The sequence below is a fragment of the Dysidea avara genome, chromosome 4, assembly GCF_963678975.1.
Source record: "Dysidea avara chromosome 4, odDysAvar1.4, whole genome shotgun sequence".
Lineage (NCBI taxonomy): Eukaryota > Metazoa > Porifera > Demospongiae > Dictyoceratida > Dysideidae > Dysidea > Dysidea avara.
The window spans coordinates 15,095,722-15,117,989 of record NC_089275.1 but is presented as its reverse complement, the minus strand read 5'-3'; the positions used below and the strand labels follow the sequence as shown (position 1 = coordinate 15,117,989).

The 22,268-nt window shown below is 37.7% G+C and overlaps 1 protein-coding gene across 1 annotated transcript; it reads left to right on the top strand.

Annotated features, from left to right (window-relative positions):
• Positions 1–19,634: 19,634 nt before the first annotated feature.
• On the top strand, positions 19,635–20,720 carry LOC136253292 (uncharacterized). The gene is made up of 3 exons (XM_066045937.1): positions 19,635–19,970; positions 20,038–20,244; positions 20,299–20,720. The coding sequence occupies exons 1-2, from the start codon at positions 19,683–19,685 to the stop codon at positions 20,149–20,151; spliced, it is 402 nt and encodes a 133-aa protein (XP_065902009.1). The 5' UTR covers positions 19,635–19,682; the 3' UTR covers positions 20,152–20,244; positions 20,299–20,720.
• The last annotated feature ends 1,548 nt before the right edge of the window (positions 20,721–22,268 follow it).

Here is a 22,268-nt window from a genome sequence, read left to right as displayed (position 1 = left end):
TGTGACAAATCACATTAAAATGCATCTAATAAGACAAAACTGCATTACATGTACTGTTTTTATACATGCAGATTCTACAATAAGAGTGATATATGTTAGTTACTTGTCAATTATTATTATGTTACTCTTTATGCAACAGTTATTATTTAAACATACCGTAATTCGCTTTATTTTTGTGCAAAAATTTTTCGTGATAAAAATTTTCATGTAAAAATATTTTCGGGATGATTTACGTAAATGACTGCTCTTTAGAGTATTTTAATGTTGTATAAAAATTTTTGTGTAAGAAATTTTCGTATAAATTTTGCATATGAAAATTATCTTACAATGATAAAAAAGCAAATTATGGTACTATCTCACAAATATAGCAAGTATCATTTGAGTATTGTATCGTTTGCTTGGATAGGCAATAGAACATCACAATAATGCCATCGTTCATCAGTTGGAGATGTCATTGTCCCCTTGATAGTACCATCACTATCACTAGAGTAATAATTGTATACTTTTTTCTTGTTGAAGGTGAGACCAATTACGTAATTATTCATAGGATTAGGATGAACACCATTGTAGTTTATACAGTGGTCAATAATCTTCCAGTGATCCATTAGGATAGCTCCACTCCACTCATAATCTATATTACGGTTGAACACTCCTTTATATGCATAGACCACTGCTCCTTTATGGTAGGCTACTATCATCTGTTCAGTAGGATGGAACCTGCATTATTTGGTGTGTTACACCAGCTGGTAGCAAGTTGAACACAAGCCCTATAATAGTCACTGTAGAACCTCATGTTGGTAGTGAGGGGGAGGTCTTCTAAGTAAGAGTGTTGCCATACTAGTGTCCATCCTCCTCCATCCAAACTGGTCTCCATCTCACAATAGATCTGTTAAATAAAATACTGTATCCTAACATTAGATAATGGCATGCAGAGAATGCTTAAAGGCATTAACCAGTAAATTGTCATGAGCATTGACAATAGACAATGAACATTTTGGCAAGATGATTATGAATCATTTGTTTAGTAATTCATGAGTTTACAATTCAAGTACCTAAAGCATACAGAATAGCCTATATAATATAGCTAATGCTTGCATGAGACAAAAAATTTGCTATTGCCTACGAAATTCTTGCTACGTATAATAATTTCTGTGGTTGTCTTCATACTTCGGAAAATTTATGACATGGTTTATTGTAACTTGAATTCAGCAACAGTCCGAACAACCGCAGTACTAATATCACTGCTGTTTTAATTTGCACCATTTTGTAATGTAAAAGTGCTCATGAGAAAATATGAGGGGAATTGTTTAAGCTATACAACCCACTTGTCCTAGTTTGTACTGAAGACCTTTGACATAACATTTTAATTTTTGACAGAATTTAGCTTAGGGGTGCGGTAATTATGACGGAATAATTTCAGCATAATGCCAGAAATCATTATTCTAGCATTATGTTAGCATTTTGAAAGAATTATTAAAGATTTCATGAATGAACGATCGACATACTCTAATAGAACAGTCACTAGATCGAGATACTTTAATAGAACATTCACCTATATTTACTCTGATAAAGCAACCAATCCTATATTTTGCAAACTACTTTATAGAACAATCAAATAATTGTTTATGTGCAACAATTAACCATAGAATTAGCCAATTCTACATTTCTATTTCAATTTATTGAAATAATTTTGAAAATAATGCATAAGTTTTGGAGCATAATGCAAGCTATTTCCAGGAAATTCTGAATAGAATAATGCAAAGAATTATGAGAATAATTATCTCAGCCCTAATTTAGCCACTATGTAGTACACCACTGAGCGGTTTGGTTGATCCAATAGATGGTGATAACCTGTATGATGTGTTAGTATATGTTAATGTTGTTTTGATCTTACTGGTAAGGGGGTCCACTCAGAACTCTTACAGATCTATATGTTAGTAGGCATTGCAAAATTGTAGTTAGTGAGTCCTTCACTGGAACTATTACAAGTCCTACTTGGTTGAGTGGAAATCTGACGCTGTATATATATAAAGTGCACTGGTTGATAGAATTGATGTATGGCACTTGCAGTATTGTATACACTTACTGTGGATCTATTAGATGGTTGAGTGTCATGAGTTGCCAGTGCAGGGAATAATCCAAAGCTCTATATCAAGACGTACACATACAGAAGAGTATATATGCACATACCCAAATCTCATAAAGATGGTATCAAGCAATAACACAACTGTAAGGATCATCCTCTAGTTTATCAGTGTAGGAATAGCTACTATGAAACTAATCAGTAAAACTTTGAATGACTGCTCAGTACCATCAGCACAGATCATTTTATATTAATGGTTTACCTATTATGGAGACAATTACAACATGTTTTGTCTGGTATAGTTTGGTTCTAATGTGAATGTAGTATGTAGCTGTGACTCTGACATTTTAATGCACTCTTGGTCAGATGATCAATCCACCTCATCCTGTTGTTATTAATTACAGCTTGCAGGATAACCAAAATTTCAAATTACACAAGGGGATACCATATAAGGGGAAAGATTTTATTAATGGATAAGATAAGATTTCAACAATAATTTTGGTATGAGTATCACTTGGATACCACACTGAATCCTCTACAGCATATACAAAAAAGGTTGTCACAATGTTACTTATATCTAATCCAAAACAGCAAAGCTGTAAAAAAAGGGTGCGGCCCTCAAAAAGGCTATGGTGAAAAAAGATGTGGAATCCAAGGTGGCGGCCAAAAAATGGCTGTGATGGTAGGTTAATGGTAAAAAATTTAATAATGACAATTCAGGTGAATTTTGTGCCGCTTCACAAATTTACCTGAATTGTCATTATTAAAATTTTTACCATTAACCTACCATCACAGCAATTTCTTGGCCGCCACCTTGGATTTCACATCTTTTTTCACCATAGCCTTTTTGAGGGCTGCACACTTTTTTTTACAGCCTGGCTGTTTTGGATTAGATTTCATTTCTTTTTGTATTTGTATACCCCAAAGCCGGCCTATGGCCGGATTTGGGACTTTTTTAACCTATCTTTTTTTCTTTACTACAGGAAGAAGAAAAGATGAAGTAGATGTACTTTAAATAATATTTTATCAGTAAATGTACAAATTATATATATAATACATAATATTATATTGATTACAGAAATCTCCATGGTGGTTCTTTGTAACTGAACACTCTACAAGGTGACTTCTTCTAGATGCTCTCTCTACAGGGTGAATTGTTTTGTAGCTGAACGATCTACAAGGTAACTTCTTCTAGCTGATCTATCTACAGGGTGATTTGTTTGTAGCTGAATTCTGTACAGGTGATTTGTTTGCAGCTGAGCTCTTTACAAAATGGTTTCTTTGTAGCTGAACTCTCTACAAGGTAACTTCTAACTGATCTTTCTACAGGGCAATGTGTTTGTGGCTGAATTTTCTACAGGGTGATTTCTTTGCAGCTGAACTCTCTACATGGTGGTTTCTTTGTAGCTGAACTCTCTACAAGGTAATTTCTTCTAGCTGATCTCTCTACAGGGAGATTTGTTTGTAGCTGAACTATCTACAAGGTAACTTCTTCTAGCTAATCTATCTACAGGGTGATTTGTTTGTAGCTGAATTCTGTACAGGTGATTTGCTTGCAGCTGAGCTATTTACAAAATGGTTTCTTTGTAGCTGAATTCTCTACAAGGTAACTTCTTCTAACTGATCTTTCTACAGGGCAATTTGTTTGTAGCTGAATTTTCTACAGGGTGATTTCTTTGCAGCTGAACTCTCTACATGGTGGTTTCTTTGTAGCTGAACTCTCTACAAGGAAATTTCTTCTAGCTGATCTCTCTACAGGGAGATTTGTTTGCAGCTGAACTATCTACAAGGTAATTTCTTCTAGCTGATCTCTCTACAGGGTGATTTGTTTTTCTGTACAGGTGATTTGTTTGCAGCTGAGCTCTTTACAAAATGGTTTCTCTGTGGCTGAACCCTCTACAAGGTAACTTTCTAACTGATGTCTCTACAAGGTGACTAGTTTGTAGCTGAATTCTCTACATGGTGGTTTCTTTGTAACTGAACTTTCTACAAGGTGACTTCTTCTAGCTGATCTTTCTACAGGATAATTTGTTTGTAGCTGAACTCTCTACAAGGTAACTTCTTCTAGCTGATCTCTCTACAGGGTGGTTTGTTTGTAGCTGAACTCTCTACAAGATAACTTCTTCTAGCTGATCTCTCTACAGGGTGATTTGTTTGTAGCTGAATTCTGTATAGGTGATTTGTTTACAGCTGAGCTCTTTACAGAATGGTTTCTTTGTAGCTGAATTCTCTACAAGGTATCTTCTTCTAGCTGATGTCTCTACAAGGTCACTAGTTTGTAGCTGAGCTCTCTACATGGTGGTTTCTTTGTAGCTGAACTCTCTGCAAGGTAACTTCTTCTATTGATCTCTCTACAGGGCGATTTGTTTGTAGCTGAACTCTCTACATGGTGGTTTCTTTGTAACTGAACTCTCTACAAGGTAACTTCTTCTAGTTGATCTTTCTACATGGTGATTTGTTTGAAGGTGAACTCTCTATAAGGAAACTTCTTCTAGCTGATCTCTCTACAGGGAAATTTGTTTGTAGCTGAACTCTCTACAGGTGATTTGTTTGCAGCTGAACTCTCTACATGATGGTTTCTTTGTAGCTGAACTCTCTACAAGGTAACTTATTCTAGCTGATCTCTCTACAGGAAGATTTGTTTGTAGCTGAACTCTCTACATGGTGGTTTCTTTGTAGCTGAACTCTACAAGGTGATTTCTTCTAGCTGAACTATCTCTTTCCATAGTCGCATGAACTCCCTACAAGGTAATTTCTTCTAGCTGATCTCTCTACAGGGTGAATTGTTTGTAGCTGATCTCTCTACAGGGTGACTTGTTTCTAGCTGATCTCTATACAGGTTACTTGTTTCTAGCTGATCTCTTGAATTCTCTTCAGGGTGACTGCTTTATTAGGATGACTGCTCTATTAGGATGACTGCTCTATTAGAGTATCTCGATCTCGCACTTGCTGCACCAAGTTGGATTTCGTGTTATAACTCCGTGGCTTTAAGTCTGATTCTTCTACACCATGGATGAGCCTTTCTAAGATGATTACTCCATCTGTACAACGATTTTCAAAGCATTACCCCAAGTGGTTTATCTGGTAGGCGTGGCAAGCAGTTGATTTTTTATTAGCTAATCTCGATTGCGTAATTGTTACACACTGTTTGTTTCTTCGTTGTATCTTCCTGGTTTTTAGCTCGATTTCTTTCAAACCACAATAGGTTTGAGGTTCAATAGTTAACCTATTCACCCACCGATTTTCAGCTTCTTCCTATACGCGGTTTACCCTGTAGGCGTGACAACATATTGGTGCTATATTTCGTGAATAATTGCTCATAACTCTTTGCCTGTTTATCGTATTCCAGCCAAAGTTGGTACAGAAATTCGCCTTTACACCCCCCTTCTTGGTGCCAAATTTCAAGGCAATCGGATATGGCGTTCGCGTTTTATAGCAGTTTTTGTAAGTGTGTGACAAGAGGAAGAAAAATAAGAAGAAAAAAACCCCGAAGAAACTAAGCCAATTTTTGAAGTCGCATATCTCGGGAACGCGTGAAGCGATTTCGCTCAAATTTGGAATGTGGAGTACTGAAGTTGGAGGAAGTATCCACAGCAAAAATTGTCTTGTTTCGTCAAAGCAGCACAGAGCTACGGAGGTGCGAAAATTTCGTTTTCTTTCTTCCTGTCAATATACTCACGGGTGTTACGCGCCGGCTTCTTGTGCCGCACGACACACTACCGTGTGTCTTGATAATGAGAGAATAAACGTCTTAATGATTAAGACAAAATATACATTACAAGCATACAGGGGCCTAGACACAGGGGTACCATGTGCTGATGGATCAGTACAGGAGCCCTGGCAAGACTTACATTAACTAAAGGTAAATTAAATTACAATACACAAAAAAAACAACAAAAAACTATATCTACATATATGTAATACTTAAAGTTTACCTAAGGTGGTCTAAAAGATCCCAGCCCGGGGAGGCTCTAGAATTAAAAATTCTGTAAGAACAGGACACAGCAATGCGAGCTGCCTGCTCAAACAAGGATCTTATGGTTTTCTTTTCTTTGTTTTCATCCATAATTTCCAGAATAGCATACAGAGACTACTCTTATTTGCTTACCGCCTCCCTCCTACCCAAAAGCATATTTTTAAAATGTTGATGTGATAGCTAGAATTTATTGTGTGATCAGGGTTAATTTTTTTACGGATACATCTTCCTGGAAATCCTCTGATTTGTCAGACTGTAGGCATTGAAAGAATGCTGATTCTATATACTTGACTGCATAGCCAGCTCCTCAGTGAATCAGTCACTCAGAGTCCAGCTACAACTCAGCTTTCACCACCTTAACCATTTTAAACAAACACTATTATTACTGTGAATGGTTACTTTATGTAGTGCAAATATGAGTCATAAGACCAACATTTTTAAAATGTGTACAGGTGAATTTACTCCCTCCCTCTTAACGTATTGTCTATACCCTGGTGAAAATGATGAAAGAAATGGATGATGCATTACATGATATAGTGTACAATTATGCCTACATAATTTTGTTAGACCTGATCAGTGATCACATAACATGATAAATTAATTGTCTACTAATTGTACCTAATTGTATGGGCATGTAATGATAAATTAATTGTATGTTTCTATGGATATACTTTCCATTTTCATGTCCAGTTGTGTACACACTGTATGTATCGTGTTTGTTGTGTAGATATGCCAACTACCTGACCAGGTTGTGAGTATTCTGTCAATTTGTATAGTGTAGTATAATGAACATAATAATGTATTTGTAATTTGTTAATTACTTTCAGTGGTAGACATACCTGGACACTCTGGCTCTACTGGTAATCCACTCTACAAATTGTGCATGTTTAATAGTGATACAATAAACCAACTAGCTATGCTGCATCAATCCTTCAGCATGTATTTTGACGAATCGATTTGCCATCAGTGCTCATATTTAACTGTAATTCAGGCTAGTCTGTCCAGTGTTTTACTGTGCCATAATATTATTATGGTATATTGCATTGTTCTTATGATAAAGTCATTCACCATGTAGTTAGTGGGTTTATGGTACATTGATGGTATATGTGATACAGCATAGATATTAGAGCCTATGCATGGAAACTGTATATGCTTTAATATCCATGAATACAGCTTTAGTTTGCTTCTTTAATTGTGACCGGATTTCATATAACAAGGGTTCCACACACACAAAATCAAACTTACGATTTTACCAGAAATGGATTGCTGGTTTAATACACTATCATATTTTACACTGTACTTCCTTCAGCACTGGCAAGTCTGGTTTCTGTAGCAGCTTTCTTCCGACCCTGTCAAAGCCACGAGTGTGAGATTGGCACCATTAAATGGCCATGGCTTTGTGATAATGGTGTGTAGTGAGCTGGGACTTCACAGAAAGCTCGCCAATAGTGTTCTCAGTCAATTTGGAGTAATTTGAGTGCCATGGAGGGCCATGGAGAGCCCAAACTTGGCCTCTGGATTCAAATCGTCTTCTTACTTCATTTTATACCCGTATATTAAGATCAATGCTTGTTCCAAATGTAACAGTCAACCACTATCAGACACATTGTGTGTAGCTATTTCATTTAAAACGCTCTAGCTAAAATAATTTGTGACCGGATTTCATATAACAAGGCTTCCACACACACAAAATCAAACTTACGATTTTTTTTCACACTGTACTTCCTTCAGCACTGGCAAGTCTGGTTTCTGTAGCAGCTTTCTTCCGACCCTGTCAAAGCCACTAGTGTGAGATTGGCACCATTAAATGGCCATGGCTTTGTGATAATGGTGTGTAGTGAGCTGGGACTTCACAGAAAGCTCGCCAATAGTGTTCTCAGTCAATTTGGAGTAATTTGAGGGCCATGGAGAGCCCAAACTTGGCCTCTGGATTCCAATCGTCTTCTTACTTCATTCTATACCCGTATATTAAGACCACCGTCCAACCCACCCTCTCACCCTATTACTACCACCTGTGATATTATTACCCGCTCGAAAAAAGCTGCTCAAAATAGGGCAAATTTTGGGTATCAGAACTGTATACACCCACTCAGTGATAGCTAGTGAACAGATGAACAATTGGTGCAAATTTTGTTTGCACAGCTATAGGCACTGGGAAGTTATTACACAATGATTCCTTAAAACCGCCATATCTCCTAACAAAGCTTTGTGCGTCGAAGCCTTGTTTTGTCAAATTCAGTCACAATTAAAGTGGCCTTTTTGTGGTCTTGACAACCATAATTTTGAGTCCACTGAAACACACTAATACATGATGCAAGGCAACTCTATGTATGTATCTGTGAGAAAGATGTTCGTGGAATGAAGATTGCATTGACACATAACTTATTTCTTAGGTGATTAAATCACATCTTAGCTACACATGTGGTGTACAAGCATGTGTACATATGTAATTTGTACTGTGGATCATAACAGACAACTATAGTTGGTACGCATTCACCTGAGCCTAGCCAAATATAGTAATATTAAAGAGGTGAACATGTGTTCACTCCCAATGGTATTGTACTGGAACAAGCATGTTTTCATGTTATAAACATGTTTGCGTGCCTGAATTGTCCATACTAAATGTATGGGATATTTTTAAAGCCTCATAACTGACTTGTTCTTGTCTGTATCAAAGGGCTTTTTTGATTAACAGTTCTGGCATTTAAAGGGTTTCACAGCGCTACTAAATGTTTGGGCAGCTGGCCCATGTAACAAGAGTTATTAACAAGAAAGGAGGGCTCAGGTGAATACAAACAGACTATAGCATATAACTACATCCACAGGACTGATAAACCAGAGTTGATGCCACATATGCAATCACATGTAATCCTTTACTCAGAAAAGTAATTCATATGAAGGTGATACTATAATATCTAATCCAAAACAGCCAAGCTGTAAAAAAAGTGTGCGGCCCTCAAAAAGACTATGGTGAAAAAAGATGTGAAATTCAAGGTGGCGGCCAAGAAATGGCTGTGATGGTAGGTTAATGGTAAAAATTTTAATAACGACAATTCAAGTGAATTTTGTGCCAATTGACCAAGCGGCACCAAAATTCACCTGAATTGTTGTTATTAAAATTTTTACCATTAACCTACCATCACAGCCATTTCTTGGCCACCACCTTGGATTTCACATCTTTTTTCACCATAGCCTTTTTGAGGGCCACACACTTTTTTTACAGCTTGGCTGTTTTGGATTAGATTTCACTTCTTTTTGTATTTGTATACCCCAAAGCCAGCCTATGGCCTGCTTTGGGACTTTTTTAACCTATCTTTTTTTCTTTACCACAGGAAGAAGAAAAGATGAAGCAGATGTACCTTAAATATTTTATCAGTAAATATACAAATTATATATATAATACATATATTTATTACAGAACTGTCCATGGTGGTTTCTGTGTAACTGAACACTCTTCAAGGCAACTTCTTCTAGCTGATCTCTCTACAGGGTGGTTTGTTTGTAGCTACACTATCAACAAGGTAACTTCTTCTAGCTGTTCTCTCTACAGGGTGATTTATTTGTAGCTGGATTCTGTACAGGTGATTTTTTTGCTGCTGAGCTCTTTACAGAATGGTTTCTTTGTAGCTAAACTCTCTACAAGGTAACTTCTTCTAACTGATCTCTCTACAGGGAGATTTGTTTGTAGCTGAACTCTCTACAGGTGATTTGTTTGCAGCTGAACTATCTAGATGATGGTTTCTTTGTAGCTGAACTCTCTACAAGGTAATTTCTTCTAGCTGAACTCTCTACATGGTGGTTTCTTTGTAGCTGAACTCTCTACAAGATAACTTCTTCTAACTGATCTTTCTACAGGGCAATTTGTTTGTGGCAGAATTTTCTACAAGGTGATTTCTTTGCAGCTGAACTCTCTACATGGTGGTTTCTTTTTACTGTAGCTGAACTCTCTACAAGGTAATTTCTTCTAGCTGATCTCTCTACAGGGTGATTTGTTTGTAGCTGAATTCTATACAGGTGATTTGTTTGCAGCTGAGCTCTTTACAGAATGGTTTCTTTGTAGCTGAACTCTCTACAAGGTAACTTCTTCTAACTGAACTCTCTACAGGGAGATTTGTTTGCAGTTGAGCTCTCTTCATGATGGTTTCTTTGTAGCTGAACTCTCTACAAGGTAACTTCTTCTAGCTGAACTCCCTACACGGTGGTTTCTTTGTAGCTGAACTCTCTACAAGGTGACTTCTTCTAGCTGATCTTTCTACAGGGTGATTTGTTTGTAGCTGATTTTTCTACAGGGTGATTTGTTTGCATCTGTACTCTCTATATGGTGGTTTCTTTGTAGCTGAACTCTCTACAAGGTGACTTCTTCTAGCTGATCTCTCTACAGGGTGATTTGTTTGTAGCTGAACTCTCTTCATGATGGTTTCTTTGTAGCTTAACTCTCTACAAGGTAACTTCTTCTAACTGAACTCTCTACAGGGAGATTTGTTTGCAGCTGAACTCTCTTCATGATAGTTTCTTTGCAGCTTAACTCTCTACAAGGTAACTTCTTCTAGCTGAACTCCCTATATAGTGGTTTCTTTGTAGCTGAACTCTCTACAGGTGATTTGTTTGCAGCTGAACTCTCCACATGATGGTTTCTTTAAATTTGTAGCTGAACGCTTTACAAGGTAACTTCTTCTAGCTGATCTCTCTACAGGGTGATTTGTTTGTAGCTGAATTCTGTACAGGTGATATGTTTGCAGCTGAGCTCTTTACAGAATGGTTTCTTTGTAGCTGAATTCTCTACAAGGTAACTTCTTCTAACTAAACTCTCTACAGGGAGATTTGTCTGCAGCTGAACTCTCTTTATGATGGTTTCTTTGTAGCTGAACTCTCTAAAAGGTAACTTCTTCTGGCTGAACTCCCTACATGGTGGTTTCTTTGTAGCTGAACTCTCTACAAGGTGACTTCTTCTAGCTGATCTTTCTACAGGGTGATTTGTTTGTAGCTGAATTCTGTACAGGTGATGATTTGTTTGGAGCTGAGCTCTTTACAGAATGGTTTCTTTGTAGCTGAACTCTCTACAAGGTAGCTTCTTCTAGCTGATGTCTCCACAAGGTCACTAGTTTGTAGCTGAACTTTCTACATGGTAGTTTTTTTGTAACTGAACTCTCTACTAGGTAACTTCTTCTAGCTGATCTCTCTACAGGGAGAATGGTTTGTAGCTGAACTCTCTACAGGTGATTTGTTTGCAGCTGAACTCTCCACATGATGGTTTCTTTGTAGCTGAACTCTCTACAAGGTAACTTCTTCTAGCTGATCTCTCTACAGGGTGATTTGTTTGTAGCTGAACTATCAACAAGGTAACTTCTTCTAGCTGATTTCTCTACAGGGTAATTTGTTTGTAGCTGAATTCTGTACAGGTGATTTGTTTGCAGCTGAGCTCTTTACAGAATGGTTTCTATGTAGCTGAACTCTTTACAAGGTAACTTCTTCTAGCTGATGTCTCTACAGGGTCACTAGTTTGTAAATGAATTCTCTACATGGTGGTTTCTTTGTAACTGAATTCTCTACAAGGAAACTTCTCCTAGCTGATTTCTCTACACGGAGATTTGTTTGTAGCTGAACTCTCTACAGGTGTTTTGTTTGCAGCTGAACTCTCTACATGATGGTTTCTTTGTAGCTGAACTCTCTACAAGGTAACTTCTTCTAGCTGATCTGACTACAGGGCGATTTGTTTGTAGCTGAACTCTCTACATTGTGGTTTCTTTGTAGCTGAACTCTACAAGGTGATTTCTTCTAACTGAATTATCTCTTTCTATAGTTGCATGAATTCCCTACAAGGTAACTTCTTCTAGCTGATCTCTCTACAGGGTGAATTGTTTGTGGCTGATCTCTCTACAGGCTGACTTGTTTCTAGCTGATCTCTATACAGGTTACTTGTTTCTAACTGATCTCTTGAATTCTCTTCGGGTGACTGCTCTATTAGGATGACTGCTCTATTAGAGTATCTCGATCTCGCACTTGCTACACCAAGTTGGATTTCGTGTTATAACTCCGTGGCTTTAAGTCTGATTCTTCTACACCATTGAAGAGCCTTTCTAAGATGATAACTCCATCTGTACAGCGATTTTCAAAGCATTACCCCAAGCGGTTTACCTGGTAGGCGTGGCAAGCAGTCGTTTTTTATTAGCTAATCTCGATTGCGTAATTGTTACACACTGTTGGTTTTTTCGTTGTATCTTCCTGGTTTTTAGCTCGATTTCTTTCAAACCACAATAGATTTGAGGTTCAATAGTTAACCTATTCACCCACCGATTTTCAGCTTCTTCCCATACGCGGTTTACCCTGTAGGCGTGACAACATATTGGTGTTATTTTTCGTGAATAATCGCTCATAACTCTTTGCCTGTTTATCGTATTCCAGCCAAAGTTGGTACAGAGATGCGCCTTTATACCCCCCTTCTGTGTGCCAAATCTAAAGGCGATCGGATATTGCGTTCGCTTTTTATAGCAGTTTTTGTAATAAGTGTGCGAAAAGAGGAAGAAAAATGTTATTAGAAAAAAAACCGAAGAAACAAAGCCAATTTTTGAAGTCGAATATCTCGGGAACGCTTGAAGCGATTTCGCTCAAATTTGGAATGTGGAGTGCTGAAGGTGGAGGGAGTGTCCACAGCAAAAGTGGTCTTGTTTCATCAAGGCAGCACAGAGCTACAGAGGTGCGAAAATTGCGTTTTCTTTCTTCCTGTTAATATACTCACGGGTGTTACGCGCCGGCTTCTTGGGCCGCACGACACACGACCGTGTGTCTTGATAGCTACATATTTGTTGACGTTACCTGTGAAGGTCACAAAACCAGTCGGGTAAAAAAGTAGACATAAAATCCTAGTGTAAATACAGGTAAGCCATGCAGTGATGACTTGCGCTCTAGTTGTCACTGTCACTACTATGTTTTCTGCCACATTAACTCTGTAGTAAAGTTGTTTGACCAAATCTCATGGATGAATAGCAGTACTGTATACTATTTTCTGGTGAGTGTAAGAGTTTCTTGCTTCTCATAATCAGTGTCAAATTTACTAATCATGCAAGGACTTATTTCAATTAAAAGTGCAGGAAAATCAGCAGTACTTACTGACAAATCATTTGCTTCCACAGGACTATTATATGCCCCTAGGGTATGTTTACTCTATATAATTCAACTAACAACTGTGTGAATGAAATGATCATGAGTTATCAGGGGCGGATCCAGGGGAATTCAAAGGGTTTCATGGAACCCCCCTTTTGAAAGAGCCTCTCTTACTTGAGATACTCTAATAGAGCAGTCAAGGTCGAGATACTCTAATAGAGCAGTCACAATATTCTTAAGAGGAGCTACATGTGGAGTTATAAATAAGGAAATATAGTTGGTGAGGGGTTGGTGAGGGTATCTATAGTGAGGTGCAGCTATTGTCAGCAGGTGTGTGACCCCCCCCCCCCCCTTTTTTTTGGTCTTTGACTTACAGCTAAGCTGAAGTTGCAATTCCAGAGTGGAACCCCCATTTTAAAAAGTCTGGATCTGCCCATGGTTATGGCAGGAATTCTCCACATCAGTATAGTGATTCTAAATAATTATACATGTTCCAAACTGGTGAAATATAGTTTGATGATATAATTCACACTGTATCACTTCAAGTGGTTTTACGTAGTATCACTAAAAATCCTACTGCTTCAGGGGGTACACCTCTAGATTCTCTGAAATTGTAATATACACTTTAAAAGCCATATACACTGCAATATTAATGAGCTTTAACATAGAACTCCTACTTCAAGCAACTAAACATAAGTCAAATGTGCTAAAAAATTAACCTAAAATGCTTTCAGCCAAAATTTTCACCTATTATGCTCTTCAGTGTCCCATTATGCTCCTAGGTTAACAATGTTTCTAACAATAATCTTGCATGAATGCTCTTCCACTGACTGCTCTATTAGGGAGTATCGATCTAATACTTATCTTTTACTAGCACTGGTACCTGTCCCTCGGTGCAGGACTACTTACAATGTCATGAATTTTACACTACATTTAATGTTGTATATATGTAGCTATCTAGTGACAAATATTCCTACACAGCATTGGAAATCCAAGTATAAAACATCACTTGTCTATACTTTATAACCATATAGATAATGTAATTATGCTTCAAGGCAAACATTCAGAAAAGAATGTTGCACCAATAATGTTCAGAATCAAACTGTAGTATATTGTTTATACCCATAGTGTTTACCATACAAGTACAAATGATGCTAGTAGTACCTGCTTTATTATGCACGCTATATAATGTAACATCATTAAACTTTGATGATGTTTAAAATGCTGACAACAAAAGACATGAATTTGTACATACCGTTGTAGCATTGGTACCAGCCTGCTTCACAGGGCATATTGTTACATGCTAATTGTGCAGAACCATCTCCACATTAACTAAGCAATGGGAACCAAGCATTAAACATCAGTGACATTCATGTAACTATGTAGCATACATGGTGATGTCACTTTAAAGAATGTGAGCTGTGTGTAGCTAAGCAAGCCTTGTACTATCTCACCACAAAGGTGCAAACTATAAATGCAGTATTAGTAGTAACTGTCATACAGGCTACACAGATAATGGTACCATTTAAGATTCTACATAATTATATTAGACTTACTGGCTACATAAAGAAATGATTTTTTTGGTACATAATCATCAGTATACACTGTCCTACAGCACTGGTATGGTGTAGGAGATTTATATGTTATGCATTCAAATAAGGTGATGTGCATTCCTTACGTGCCATTAGTTACACTATTGACTTCTGTATACTTAACATCTTATTAAAGCTTTCCGCAGTGGCCAGCACTGTAGGTCTGACAGCAACATGTGCTGCAGCCTTTGGATTAACTAACATAACAAACTAGAACTTGAGGCTTTACAGTTACTGACAGAACTTAACTAACGATAAGGTGAAACTAAAAATGGGCCAAAGCATTGCTAAGCATTTAATGTTAGCCTACAGGTATATGATGTACTAAAACAATACTATCTTCAATGTTACTGTCCTCAGTAAAGTATAAGCTGTATTGATTGCAAGCACAAAAACACTTGAAAAAAAACAATGGTAAGCAGGTGCCAAGTGAGAGAATAAAGATATAGCATTTATGCATGTGCAGTACATGTAACAAAAAAAATATGTACCTGAAAAGGTTGCCCGGCAAAACCGAATTTAAATTTGTAACTATAATGGGTATTGAAGTAAAGCAAAAGTTGTAACAAAAAAGGTTGTTGAAACAAAAAAAGTTGCAGGTAGTTGAAGCAAAACAAAGTTGTAAAGAAAAAGGTCAGGTAAAAACAAAAAATAGAGAAGAGATAATGTTATCACTGGTATTCGATCTGGGGACCTGACATTCCGAAGTTCAACGCTCTACCGAGTACCGATTTAACCAAATGTGATCCATGGTTTTTTCCAGCCTATAAGTTGTTTATAAAGTTGATGGTAAGCAGTTTGCATGCAGTTTACAGAAAGAATTGCAGCAAGATTTAGGTTACACCCTTGCATTCAACACGCTGTGAACAATGAATGATGGCAGTTGGAAGCTTCATTTAAAATTGATGCAATTCTTAGATTATTAGTGCTTTGTTTGATGCTAAAACCACAAACTCATGCAGGGGTTAGCAAGATAATTGTCTGACGTCAAAAAATGTAGACATACAGACAGGGCCGCCTACGGGGGGGGGGGGGGAAGTGGGGCATTTTGCCCCGGGCCCCAGCCTGAAAGGGGTCCCAGGAGGCCTCATGAAGGGCCCCTTGAATACCTGTTAGAAGATCGATATACTCTAATAGAGCAGTCAGATCTAAATACTCTAATAGAGCAGTCACAGTATTCTTCAGAGGAGCAGTGTAGCAAGCTGATAGATAAGGAGATACGGTTGGTGATGGGTAGTTATTGTCATTGCCAGCAGGTTGTGACCTTTTTTTTTTTTTTTTTTTTTGGTCTTCACCTTACAACTTGGGTCAAGAGCCCCACTTTAACTCTTTGCCCTGGGCCCCTTAATTTCTCTGGGCGGCCCTGCATACAGACAGATAACTTTTCAGCTCTATATAGATTTGTTGAATGAGTTTGTACATATTTAACTGTGATGTGTATGTGTGGATTGTACCAGCGTTGAAACCGGGTCACTACTGCTGACCCGGATTAATTAAAGCCGAGGCGTGCGATAAGAGCTATGTTTCGGCTAGTCTCGAGCGAGCGAACGAGACTACGCTTTGAGCGTTCGATTCGTGTTGAGTAAATATTGCAACTTCAGCCTAGCTGTAGGTTGAAGACCAAAAAAAAAAAAAAAAAAAAAAGGTCATCACCTACTAAAAATAGCTACCCCTCAGGCTGAGCGTATGTTGGTAGCGCGATAAGTGGGTGTGGCTCATGAAAGAGCTACGCGATAGCATTTATAAGTTTCCACGTAATCAAACGAACAATTTCGCGTCTCACGTGATCCAATCCGGGTCAGACCTGGATGACCCGGAGAAAATGTGACCCGGTTGACCCGGATGACCCGACCCGGTTTCAACGCTGGATTGTACTGTCATTGTGCATGCTTGCTCAACTACATTTGTATGTATGTGTGTTTGTGTCCCTCCAATGAGGAAGAGCGGTTTTGCTGAGAATCGAGAGGTAAAGTCATCAATCAATCAATCAATCAATCAATCAATCAATCAATCAATCAATCAATCAATCAATCAATCAATCAATCAATCAATCAATCAATCAGTCAGTCAGTCAATTTAAGGAATTAAGCTCCATAGTTTGAAATATCCACCAAATGTGCTAACATTATGCTGGCATAGCACTCTAGCCAAATGTACTATTATTGTGCTGACACATGCAGGCCTAACTGAAACCTCACATGTGAATGAACAACTCCACAATTGTACATACTTTATCACACATACATGTATGTACTTGTATAGTAAAAAATATCGAATCACTTCACTAATAAGAGAAACACCATTAACATCTGGTCATAAGATGAACTTAAACATCAGAGCTGCCACCATAAAAATTATACAGTCTTGTATTAGTATTTATTACAAAACAGTGATTGGCTTATTGGTGTGACCGGGCACTGAACATGTCAGCACAAACAACACCTAAGTTATATCTATTATCAATATCTGCATTATGTGACTAGTTTCTTATACAGCAGAATATACAGTTTCATGAGCATTGCATGAAGTTAGCAAAATTCTATGAGAATATACAAGTCATGTAAAATTAAGAAGTACGCTCTAGGCTTGTGTTGATTATGCTGGCATAATTATTGGCATTATAGGGGATGGAAAGCATAAAGCATAATGCTAGCATAATCAAGAGCATAATGACAAAGAGAAACAAAGCAATGTATTGACTAAGTTAAATCATGTGATTGGTGTTGCTTATTATCCCTAGATCGTTTCACCCCTTCAATCTTCAACGGGGTTAGAATCTTTTAGTTTGGCTTTTTACGGAGAAAAGAACCAATAAATCTAGTTAGTTGCGGTATTTCTGAAATTTCATGATTGTTTTTACACAGTGGGCAGTGAAAAGAAAACTCCTTTGGAAACATGCCGAAATACAAGTATGAGAATAATAGAAAACCTTATGACAAGTGTAAACCTCACAAGAACAATGCTGCTAAAGGTAAAAGTGCCACTTCTGATACCAAAGACTGTCGTTCAAATTCAAAAGGACCTATCACCGGGCCTGCAAAGTGACTCCTCCAAAGCTGCCATGCCTGTGGAACTGAGCATTTGCAGTCAGTGTCAAGTTTCTGGACGTGGCCTTGTACAATGTGAATGTTGCGATTTATGGTACTGTAATGTATGCTGCAGAATTAATGAAGATGCGTTGGTACTACTCGGCCAAGCCCGGAGTCTTCATTTCTTTTGTCCGGCCATCTTGTGAAGGTGAAGTCTTCAGTATTATTAACAAGAATTGTCATGATAGCATATAGTACAACGCACATAACATCAACTTCTAAAACAGTATGAAAATCGGCTTATCAGTAGTTTAGTTTGAACACAGGCAATCAGGGCCGCCCAGAGAAATTAAGGGGCCCAGGGCAAAGAGTTAAAGTGGGGCCCTTGACCCAAGTTGTAAGGTGAAGACCAAAAAAAAAAAAAAAAAAAAAAAAGGTCACAACCTGCTGGCAATGACAATAACTACCCATCACCAACCATATCTCCTTATCTATAAGCTTGCTATACTGCTCCTCTGAAGAATACTGTGACTGCTCTATTAGAGTATTTAGATCAGACTGCTCTATTAGAGTATATCGATCTTTTAAACAGGTATTCAGGGGGCCCTTCATGGGGCCTCCTGGGGCCCCTTTCAGGCTGGGGCCCGGGGCAAAATTCCCCAGTTGCCCCCCCCCCCCCCCCCCCCCTCCTGTGGGCGGCCCTGCAGGAAATACAGCTACCTTTGCACGTACGGTCACTCTTTGTCTTCAACTTGGATAACCCCGTAGCTCCGCGACGACGCAACCAGAACTTCAACTCTGAAATCTTAAGAGCTTCTGGAGCTCGGCCATCTAAGGAAGCACCAGGAACATCAGCTTCCGTTAGCGTAGAACTGCCCTCGGAAGCCATTAATCGCACCTATCGTTAATTAAAATAAATGTATACGTGGCCCCAATCAAAATGTCGGAAAGATGGTTGCTAAGCAGTGACGTATTTTTGGAAAGAGTCTATTATTGAACTCTTGGTCATATATAGGATTAATCCACGTCACCCGGTTGTCAGTAAGTTAGTTTGAATGGAAACCTATATATCTCCTGAAATAAGTTATAGGGAAGTGAATACTAGAGGTTTCAATGTGGAATCCAAGCGATGCTCAGTCCTACTATATAATTGATGAAATCCTTAACTTCTCTATTCACAAAATACTTCCACTTGAAGTGTGTGCACAATTTATGAACTTACACGATAGATTAATATATAATTTGGGCACATGTGATCATGAAATAACAAGATGAATAAATTGTCTACTAATAATATTATTGTAAAATAGCTATAATATGTGTATGGCACAAGTATACATTAGCTTGCTCTCTTAAAGTGGTCCTTGTGTGGTCATGATACTTAAATTCTTACTAACTCTTTGTACATATATGCGAGAAGGGTGCCATTGGAATGAAGACAGTCTTTTAACTTATTTCTTCACTGATTAGATTACATCTACAAACTACACATGTGGTGTACACGAATGTGTATGCAATTTGTACTGTGAATCATAACGGACAACTAGTACATAATAATAAATCGTATGGTTAACTACACAACTGCAATAGATAGGCTGTCACAGTCAAATAAATCCAGAAAAGCCATTCAAATAGTATATGTTCTCATTGACATTACTAGTTAAAGTCATAAAACCATTCAGGGTGAAAAAAATTAATAATTCGTACATTGACGCAACAGCATTAAATTAAAATCTTGTGCTTGGACACTGGAATGCCTATCGTTGGTGAGGAATGTAAATTCCTACATACAGTAGTAGCAATTCAAGTTATAAAAGAGTAGAAATTTGCAGAAATTTGCAGTTCAAGTTGAAAACAAGCTTGCCCATGCACCGTCAACTTTATTGGCAGATTTAATTGTGATGAAGCTACTCACAGTGCTCATTGGCTGCTTTCTAATTGTCCTCAGTTATCAGATGCAATTTGGTAGTACTGCTCCTACTGATGTGGAGGATGAAGATCCTGTGAAGGATGAAGAGTCTGTGAAGGAAGAAGAGCCTTTTCATGAGATTTCCAAACAATCCTCCTCCTCTGCTGTGACTGAGTATATTGAAGCAATGCAGGGTGCCAGAAATTATCACTTCACTCATTATCGCTGTCGTCTGCGTAGCATATTTCTAAGAGCTCAAGAGAAAGTTCATATGATGGCTGTAAGTTCATCCATTAAACAAAGTTTGAATGTGAAACGTGTAATAATAAAATTCATTTTTACTGTAGGTAACCCCATGTAGAATAATACACAATCCTCTTCCGCCAGCACTCCAGCAACGTTACGACCAACTAAGTTCACCAATGTGTACAGATGTCACACATCTCTGGGCAATGCTATAAAACATGCTACTGAATTCTAATCATAATGATGTGCATATAAGGCACCTTGTATGCCAAATCTCACAAGCAATCTACCATCTTGAGACAATCAATGTAAGCATACACACACCTTTCATACATTTACTAACTACACTTTTCTTTTCACAGAGGTTTCTAGCACAGCCATATTGTCCAATGTTCTCCATTAATGAGTACATACAAATATATAACGCTTGGTTCACCTACTACACACTCCATAACCCTCCTCTGTATTGTACACTGAGAACATTACAAGCAAGCACATTTCTGTTGCAAGATTACCGCGGCCGTGGTATTCATATGTCGGACGCCAATCCTCATGAGACTAACCTTAATGACTGCAATTGGCAAATTTGTGATCCACCACCACCTGGAGCCCGTAATGATACTAATCCTGGACCTTTATCATAAATCTCCAGTACTCTGAACTTTATGAACTGTAGCTATTTTAGATGTTGCACAATTATATACTTAGTGCTGTAAACCTGTATGTATGGAATTTCCAAAATGTATATATCAAGTAAATTTGATTGTTTTCATTTTGTACTACAGAAGACATACTTGCTAGCTGGCAACAATCTTGTTGCAGAATCAAAGTTTTCAAAAGATATTTTAGTAGACATCATTAAGTACTATAATTTTTTTATTTACATAATATACAGATAATCCAAGCTTGAACAATGCCACTTGTGCTCAATAGCTGTCACTGTCATTACTGTGTTTTTTGCCACTAGAGTAAAGTTGTTGGACCAGTTTTCATGCACACATCATGACATATAGCAGTAGTGTATACTGTTATTCCATCTTATGATCAGTGATATATCCTGACAAATTGTTCAATTTCACAGAATTTAGAGCTAAACCACTATTTATAAATAGTCGTTTAAATGTTGACAATTTGAGATATTGATATGGTAACATTTTGGTTTGGCCTTTGGAAGAATGATGTGAGTGTTGTAGAGCAGATGTTCAATAATTTGATTACAGTTTGTTACATTGATGCCTTAATACAGTGGTACATCATGTGTGTTTGCTTATTTTCTGCACAAAAACAGCCAAGCTGTGGAAAAGGTGTGACTTTAAAAGCCTAGGTAAAAAAAGTTGTGAAACAGGGTGGTGACTGGTTGATACAATTTGTACAATATGTAAAGCTCACTCAGCATGCATATATGCACTTTCTAGGAGGTCTGGGGGAATGCCTCCACAAGAAAATTTTAAAAAGGCCTTTGAGATTGAATTTTATAAAAATTTTGGCTAAACTTGCTTACGTATGATAAAAGAGCATGAACTAATAGTAGCCGTGGACATAAAAGTCCATTTAGATTAAACAATACATTGTATGATCTCAGAACAGTGACTGGGATACATCTGTTGCTGCTTCTTTATCCATAGTTTTAACAATTATGACAGATGTTATTAATTAGTATATCATCATAGATGTGTACAGTGCATAGTTGATCGTATAGTCACATGCGTATATAAGACTGCAGAGTAGCTAGTTAGTATATACTGCAGAACTCTTGAGTAGCTAGCTAGTATATACTGCAAAACTTTTCAGTAGCTAGCTAATGTATACTGCAGAACTCTTGAGTAGCTAGCTAGTATATACTGCAGAACTCTTGAGTAGCTAGCTAGTATATTCTGCAAGAATTCTTGCAGAACTCTTTTGCAGCTAGCTGTCAGCTGAGAATGAAAATATTTCTTCTGATACAGCTTTTGTGTCATCTTGCTTACCAATGCAGTGGAGGTCACTGATGAGGATACTGATTCTCCACTAGTTTCCTACCTTCTTTCTAAAGTGCAACGACTGGAAGCAAAGATGATGAGCAAGGAGACCAGTGTGAGGACTACAAGAGAAGTTGAGGTATGATCTGACCACTGTTGTATATGCAAGTATTTTATATACACATTGCAATCAATGGTTAAATTTAGGTTTGCACTATTGCACAGTTCTCGCAGATCTGATCACATATTATGCTTGAGTCAAATAATTATGCTCTAAATTTTGCCCAAAATTCTTTCAGGAATTTCCCAAAAGTTTCACTCATTTTGCTCTTACAGTATTCCTATTATGCTTGTACTATGCTCCTAAGGTAGCA

What these genes read in the sequence shown, in the direction of transcription:
- LOC136253292 (XM_066045937.1), top strand. Translation starts at nt 19,683, where the DNA reads ATGAAGCTACTCACAGTGCTCATTGGCTGCTTTCTAATTGTCCTCAGT. An exon ending in AGAAAGTTCATATGATGGCT is followed by an intron (nt 19,971 to 20,037) that starts GTAAGTTCATCC and finishes TTTTTACTGTAG; the next exon opens with GTAACCCCATGTAGAATAAT.